At 39.4% G+C, this 7,867-nt stretch overlaps 1 protein-coding gene across 1 annotated transcript; it reads right to left on the bottom strand.

The window, feature by feature from the left end:
- Nucleotides 1-981: 981 nt before the first annotated feature.
- Nucleotides 982-6,138, bottom strand: LOC113224736 (aldo-keto reductase family 1 member C4-like). The gene is made up of 3 exons (XM_026453859.2): nucleotides 6,002-6,138; nucleotides 5,571-5,736; nucleotides 982-1,668 (listed from the first exon to the last, which is right to left on the bottom strand). The coding sequence occupies exons 1-3, from the start codon at nucleotides 6,136-6,138 to the stop codon at nucleotides 1,582-1,584; spliced, it is 390 nt and encodes a 129-aa protein (XP_026309644.2). The 3' UTR covers nucleotides 982-1,581.
- Nucleotides 6,139-7,867: the final 1,729 nt, after the last annotated feature.

The raw sequence follows: 7,867 nt of genomic DNA, 5'->3' as shown, positions 1-7,867 counted from the left end.
CATCCTGCATTGTTTTGAATAGAAATAAGCCAGCTATATGTTCATCACTAAGTTTTGAGGGTTAAATGTTCTTCGTAGCAATCACACATCCTTTAAAGTATTCATTACTGACTAGCTGCTTACCATATGGAAAATAGTTTCTTTGATTCAGACATGTAAACTGTCATATGTGATATGGGGCTCCATATCCAAAACTCTACAATATGCTAAGGGCAATCTTTAGGTGGAAATAACACAAAATAGAATGAATAAATGATTAATATTGAATAATTGGTAAGAATTACTGATGTTTGCCACTCTTCATTTCCTTTTCATGATTTCCTATTTTACTATTTTCCTCTAAACTAATAAAAATGTAAACAATGATATTTAAAAACGTTGAGTTCTTACGATGTGCTGCTGTGTTTATCCTTTTTAATACATTATCTCCTGTCTATTACCTGTTAACATCTCCACTGCAAGCAGTGACATAACTTGTTTTTCCCTCATCACGTGAGTGCCTTTCTGTGAATCCTAGAACCTTGGAGCATACAGAAAGAGTAAGATCTTTTGTCAGCTATATATTATCCCCAAAGATGGGACTTTCCAACTCTTCCCTTAATTTTAAAAAAAATTTTTTTTAATGATGGAATCTTGCTCTGTTGCCCAGGCTGGAGTGCAGTGGCACAATTTAGGCTCACTGCAACCTCTGCCTCCCAGGTTCAAGGGATTCTCCTGCCTCAGCCTCCTGAGTAGCTGGATTTACAGGTGTATGCCACCACGTATGGCTAACTTTTGTGTTTTTAGTAGAGACAGGGTTTCTCCATTTTGGCCAGGCTGCTCTGAAATTTCTGACCTCAAGTGATCCACCTGCCTTTGCCTCCCAGAGTGTTGTGATTACAGGCATGAGCCACTGAGCCTGGCTCTTCCCTTGACTTTTAATCTCTCTTCTCTAAAACTTCTTTATAGTCTGCATTTAGATTTCCATATTGCAAAAAACATCAAAGCCAAGAGTTCTAACGCCCACTAAGGGCAAACTTTCTGGAGGCAAAATGCAGTGTTTGGGTCATGAGCAAAGGTCTAAAGAGAAGGAAGAAAGAAATTTGAAATGGGTAAAGATACTGAATTGGCAAGATCTAGTGAGCAATTCCACATGGAAGAGATGAATTTCTGGCATGGATACCAATGTTGTTGGAAATGTTTATCTGATAAGGAACTGAGCAGATTTGGAAGAAAAAGCTGTAATACGGATTTGGAAAAACATGTAATCAAGCCACGTGGGCAATATCCAATTTGTCCACTAGGCCATAGCAGAAATGCCAGGCCAACATGAAAGGTGCAGATTCAGCAATAATATTGGCTGCTCTGGAAATTTTCAGGGAGTCAGGAGAGCAGAGGCACAGGTTGACCCATGCTGACCCTAGGCCCGCTCACCCTGTCAGAGAACAGAGCTCTGGAGTGAATCCAGAAGGAGAGTTCCAGAGTTCCTGTCTCACCTCTGACTCACATTGGCTCTGTCTCCCTGGTATTGAGGTCACTTTTAACACCCATCTGACATTCCTCCTCTAAAAATAAACTTGGCAACCCATTTTCCAAAGTTACTTACAAATCCATGACAACATATCGAAAATTTCTATTTAGGCCATCTAGAACTTTCATATCCTCTGAAGTCAACTGGAATTCAAAAACCTATCAAAGAAGTAGAAAATTTTTATTGGTAGATTGCATAATTGTCAACTTGGAATAGCCAAGTTTATCAGAGCAGGGTGTAGAGGCAATATGTAAAATATTTGATAAGTTTCCAAAAGTTATGAAAGATCATCTCTAAACTCTCAAGTGATTAAAGAATATCAGGTAAAATATAAATCCATTCCTAGATATTATATATTGAAGCTGCACAAAACTGCAGACAAAGAAGATCTCAACAGAAACTGGAGATGGAATGAAGTTGACCTGGTGTGCACATGATTGGTTCATGTACTTAGAAGATTTAGAAGAATCTAGAGGGAAAATTTTGAAACTTTTTAAGAAGTTTTAGACAGTTTGATGGTGATACAATTTGGATATTTGTCCCCTCCTAATCTCATGTTAAAAACGTGATTCAGCAATGATGGAAGTGGGTCCTGGTGGGAGGTGTTTGTGCCATGGGGGCATCCTTCATGAATGGCTGGGTGCCCTCCCCATGGTAATGAGTGTTCACTGCATGAGGTCACATGAAATCTGGTTTAAAAAGGAGCCTGACATTTTCTTTATTTCCTCTTCATCTCTTGCTATTTGATATGCTTCCTCCTCTGTCACCTTCTACCATGAGTAAATGCTTCCTGAGGCCTCACCAAAACCAAAATGGTGCCATGATTTTTGTACACTCTGCAAAATGGTAAGCCAAATAAACCACCTTCTGGCATATTTTATCTGGCCTCAGGTATTTCTTTATAGCAGTGCACAATGGACTAATATGGAAAATTGTTACCAGGAGTGGGACATTGCTAAAAATGTCTGAAAATGTGGTAGTGCCTTTAGAACTGGGTAATTAGCACAGTTTGGAAGTGTTGGGAGGGTTCAGAAGAAAATGGGAAGATAAGGGATAGTTTGGACTTGTTAGGCATTGGTTAAATGGTTCTGACCAAAATGCTGATAAAAATATGGGCAATGAAGTCGAGGCTAATGAGGTCTAAGACCAAAATCAGAAACTTATTAAAAACTGGAACAAAGATCACCCTTGTTATACCTTAGGAAAGAACTTGGCTGCATTGTGTCCATTCCAGGACTTTGTGGAAGTCTGAACTTAGTGATGATTTAAGGGTATCTGGTGGAAGAAATCTCTAAGCAGGAAGACATTCAAGAGATAGTGTGACTGCTTCTAACAGCCTATGATCAGGTATGGGAGCTAAAGGAATGACCTAATGTTGGAATTTAAAGCTTCCTGAAGCCTCTCCAGAATGAGATGCTGGTGCTATGCTTTTTGTACAGCCTGTAAATTGTGAGCCAAATATAGCTCTTTTCTGTATAAATTGCCCAGCATCAAGTATTTTTATTTATAGCAGCACAAAACGGACTAATACAGATGGATATTGTTGGATTTCTATATTTCTGTATTTGTCTCCATGTCAAAAACACCTCCCACCAGACCCCACTTCCATCACTGGGGATAACTTTTTTTTTTTTTTTTTAAGTTCTTGGGTACATGTGCACAACATGCAGTTTTGTTACATATGTATACATGTGCCATGTTGGTGTGCTGTACCCATTAACTCGTCATTTACATTAGGTATATCTCCTAATGCTATCCCTCACCCCTGTCCCCTTCCCACAATAGGCCCCGGTGTGTGATATTCCCCTTCCTGTGTCCAAGTGATCTCATTGTTCAATTCACGCCTATGAGTGAGAACATGTGGTGTTTGGTTTTCTGTTCTTGTGATAGTTTGCTGAGAATGATGGTTTCCAGCTGCATTCATGTCCCTACAAAGGACATGAACTAACGTTTTTTGCATTTTAAAATGAGATTAGAAGGAGACAAATATCCAAACTGTATCATCATCAAACTATCTAAATCATAAGTTTCAAAGTTGTTCTCTAGATTCTTATAAGTACATGAACGAGTCATGTACACACAAGGTTAACTTGATTTCATCTCTAGTATCTGTTGAGATCCTCTTTGTAGAGTTGTACAGTTTCACATCAGATATAGAAATACTGAAATCCAAATATATTCATCTGATTTCCATCTTCAATGAACAGGTATAATGTGAAAATTGTTTTCAACAAGATTCAAGACAGTAATTGTCCAAATCCTAACAACATCATGCTCAAAGAAAACAAAGTAGTTGCTTGAAGAGGATCTCAGGATTCAAATTGGAAAGAATTGAAATATCAAAAGATGTCACTAATTGCTAGCATAATACTAAATTACTAAATTTTATTGGAATACTCGAATACAGAGAATAAGAGGAAAAGAGAATAAAAGTCATCAATTTAGCAATTGCTGAATCTAGGTAAGAAGCATTCACTGTATTCTTAGAATATTTGCATAGATTAGAAAATTCTCAAGTTATCCAAAGACTATTAAAATTATAAGTTTTCTATGAATAAATCTAGGAAAACATACACAAATGCCTTAAGAATGCTATGTGACATAATTTAGACAGTACAGGAAAGTTAACTCTGAAAGAAGGGAAATGTCAGAAGTACTTCTGGACACTTGATGACAGGATGAAAAATCAAGATGGGTGAGCAAATATGGACTTTTCAATAATTCTCAGTGGGACATTTTAGTATAAAGTGAAAATTATATGTACATTTGCACCCTGATTTCACATATTAAAAATCAAATGATCCCAATTTATAAAAGTACATTAATACTTGTATAGGATATTAATAGAATATAGTATATTACTCTGTATTACTATATAATATTTTACTACATAATATAGTAACATTTTGTCATGTTTCCAATATAGGAAAAGTCACGATATTAGCAACTACAAGACAATGTCATTAAAGAATTTGACTACATTAAGAGTAGAAACTTTTGGCCGGGCGCGGAGGCTCAAGCCTGTAATCCCAGCACTTTGGGAGGCCGAGACGGGCGGATCACGAGGTCAGGAGATCGAGACCATCCTGGCTAACACAGTGAAACCCCGTCTCTACTAAAAATACAAAAAGAAAAACTAGCCAGGCGAGGTGGCAGGCGCCTGTAGTCCCAGCTACTCCAGAGGCTGAGGCAGGAGAATGGCGTAAACTCGGGAGGTGGAGCTTGCAGTGAGCTGAGATCTGGCCACTGCACTCCAGCCCGGTCGACAAAGCAAGACTCCATCGCAAAAAAAAAAAAAAAAGTAGAAACTTTTGTTAAAACTACCATAAAGAGAATCAAAACACGGGTACATTTTGGGAGAGGCTATTTCAACAATACATCTGAAGCTCTAAAGAATATCCAGAACACGAATTCTGGATTAATTCTGCAGAACTGCCTCATTGCCCTGCACACACGTGAGACAGCCCAGCCAGGAACAGAAGGACTAGACTGAGTTCAGGTGGAGCTTAGGTTAAATTACAAACCATGAAATTGTCAGTTAAATAAATGGTTTTGTATTAAACCTCTATGAGAGGTTTTCTTTTTTATAATTTTACTTAGTATTATGTTTTTCTACACATAAAAAAAGACATGCAACCTAATAAAAATACCCAAAGACTTCAACAGGCACTCAAAAAATAATTCTAAGAGAATAAATACATGAAATTTATACAGAATAAACAAGGACATGAAGAAAAAATCTGCAATGATTTGAAGACTAGAGAACACCTAACCCAACTCATTTCAGAAAATGAAGAAAAGGTGATGGCCCTAGCAGAGGGATACAGAGTAAGTTGCCAACTTTATGCCAAAATTTCTGGTTTTGGTCTCATCCTGACTCTCTCCACCCATGCTGCCCCTCCTATAGTAGAATAGAAAACCCTTACGATGCACACAAAGCATTTGTGCATAGGAAATGCCCAGGAGATGGACTTAGTCCAAGGGCATCCTGAGAAGCTTACAAGAAGCACACATGTGAAGAACACCATGCAGGAGCCCTGACGCCCACTCAACTCCTCACCTGGACATTTTCTCTGATCCGCTGCTCATTGTAGCTCTTGGCCAGGACCACAACCCCACGCTGCAGCTGGTAGCGCAGGGCAATCAGGGCTGGGGATCGTTTGTGTTTCTTTGCTAAGGCGCAAAGAACTGGGTCCTCCAAAAGAACTGGGGAGTTCTGGTCCACCCTGGAAGGAAAGCCAGAAATGCTGAAGTCTTGAGGCTGGATTCAGTTTGGTAGGAGGCTCCCTAAACAGACTAAGGTGTTCACTCTGTACCAGAGCCTCTCAAGCGAGTCCCCTGAACAATAGCATCACCTGGGATCTCATCAGAAATGCAAATTCTCCCCATACCCTGATTCACTGAGAGTGAACTCCAGGAGACTGAGTAGGCTATAATTAAAATTTTTCATCAAAATGGCATTTTAGGTAAACTTCCTGTTGCTTTTATTACCATAGTTTATGTCGTTGGGTTCCCAGAGCACTATGGGCAACCAGGACAATGTCTTTGGACTTGCAGAAATCCAGCAGTTTGCTCTGGTTGAGGTAAGGATGATATTCCACCTGTAGATGATCAAGATAGAAAAGCATCAGATAATTCAAAACATGTGTTAATATAAAGATCAAAATAAGCTGAACAAAGTATAACATTACATTTGGACTGAGACTGTCAAGTAATGATCTTTTTAATAAAAATACATTTTATATTGCTGTCCTAAAAGTGTACATAGAAATGTGATTTCTGAGCATAAGCAACTCTATGAACCAGAGTCAGTTTCTAACAACCTTTGACCACTAGATTTGCACATGGCCAATTCCAGACTTGGGATAGGTTAAGATTCTGACCTTTGAACATCAAATGGTGCCAGAATGTAAGAATTTCTTTAAAGACTTATGAGGTCAGGTTTAAAAGAAAAAGGTAGTTTTATAGGAATCTCAGTAATATTTGTGTAGATTTGAGCATCAAAAACCAATAATGAATAAAATGAATCACAAATTACAGGAAAACAATCCATGTCTTCATAGTGTTGAGTGGTTAAAAGAGTGATCAAAAGTATTTGCCTTCACCAATGGTGATTGATATGTCTTGGCTCTGTCCCCACCCAAATCTCATTTTGTAGCTCTCATAATTCCCACATGTTGTGGAAGGGCCCCGGGGGTGATAACTGAATCATGGGAGTGGGTCTTTCCTGTGGTGTTCATGATAGTGAATGTCTCTCAAGATCTGATAATTTTAAAAATGGATTTCCCTGCACAAGCTCTCTTTGCCTGCTACCATCCATGTAAGATATGACTTGCTCCTCTTTGCCTTCTGCCATGATTGTGAGGCGTCCCCAGCCATCTGAAGCTGTAAGTCCATTAAACCCCCCTTTTCTCCCCACTCTTGAGTATGTCTTTATCAGCAGCATGCAAATGGACCAATATGGTAACTCCGTACTAGTAGGGTGGGGCGTTGCTGAAAGATACCTGAAAATGTGGAAGTGACTTTGGAACTGGGTAACATGCAGAGGCTGTAACAGTTTGGAGTGCTCAGGAGAAGACAGCAAAATGTAAGAAGATTTGGAACTTTCTAGAGACTTGTTGAATATCTTTGACAAAAATGCTGATAGTAATATGAACAATAAGGTCCAGGCTGAGGTGGTCTCAGATGGAGATGAGGAACTTATTGGGAACTGGAGCAAAGGTGACTCTTGTCACCTTTGCTCCAGTTAAAACCTCTTTTTCTTCTCAGTCTTGGATGTGTCTTTATCAGTAGCATAAAAGGGGTAGCAGAGAGTGGTGGCATTTTGTCCCTGCCCTAGAGACTTGTGGAACTTTGGATTTGAGAGAGATGATATAGAGTATCTGGTCAAAGAAATTTCTAAGCAAAGCATTCAAGAAATGACTTGGGTGCTGTTAAAAGCATCCAGTTTTAAAAGGGAAACAACATAAAAGTTCAGAAAATTTGCAGTCTGGTGATGTAGTAAAAATTAAAAACCCATTTTCTGAGAAGAAATTCCAGCCAGCTGCAGAAATTTGCATAAGTTACTTATGCAATGTTAATCACCAAGACAATGGGGAAAATGTCTCCAAGGCATGTCAGACACCTTTGTGGCAGCCCTTCTCATCCCAGGCCCAGAGATGGAGGCCTAGGAGGAAAAAATGGTTTCATGGGCTGGGCCCAGGGTCTCCATTCTGTATGCAGTCTAGGGACTTGGTGCCCTGCATCCCAATCACTCCTGCTGTGACTAAAAGGGGCCAATGGTACAGCTCAGGCTGTGGCTGCACAGGGTGCAAGTCCCAAGCCTTTGGCAGCTTCTATGTGGTGTTGAACCTCCGG

The sequence above is a fragment of the Piliocolobus tephrosceles genome, unplaced genomic scaffold (assembly GCF_002776525.5).
Source record: "Piliocolobus tephrosceles isolate RC106 unplaced genomic scaffold, ASM277652v3 unscaffolded_46092, whole genome shotgun sequence".
Taxonomy (NCBI): Eukaryota; Metazoa; Chordata; class Mammalia; order Primates; family Cercopithecidae; genus Piliocolobus; species Piliocolobus tephrosceles.
This window is presented reverse-complemented; position numbering and strand designations above follow the sequence as displayed.

Excerpts from the sequence above, each read along its gene's own strand:
- LOC113224736 (XM_026453859.2), bottom strand. The coding sequence starts at position 6,138 with ATGCTTTTCTATCTTGATCATCTACAGGTGGAATATCATCCTTACCTC. Across the intron at positions 5,737-6,001 it reads ACCCAACGACATAAACTATG|GGTGGACCAGAACTCCCCAG; the intron begins GTAATAAAAGCA and ends CTTTCCTTCCAG. Across the intron at positions 1,669-5,570 it reads GGATCAGAGAAAATGTCCAG|GTTTTTGAATTCCAGTTGAC; the intron begins GTGAGGAGTTGA and ends CTTCTTTGATAG.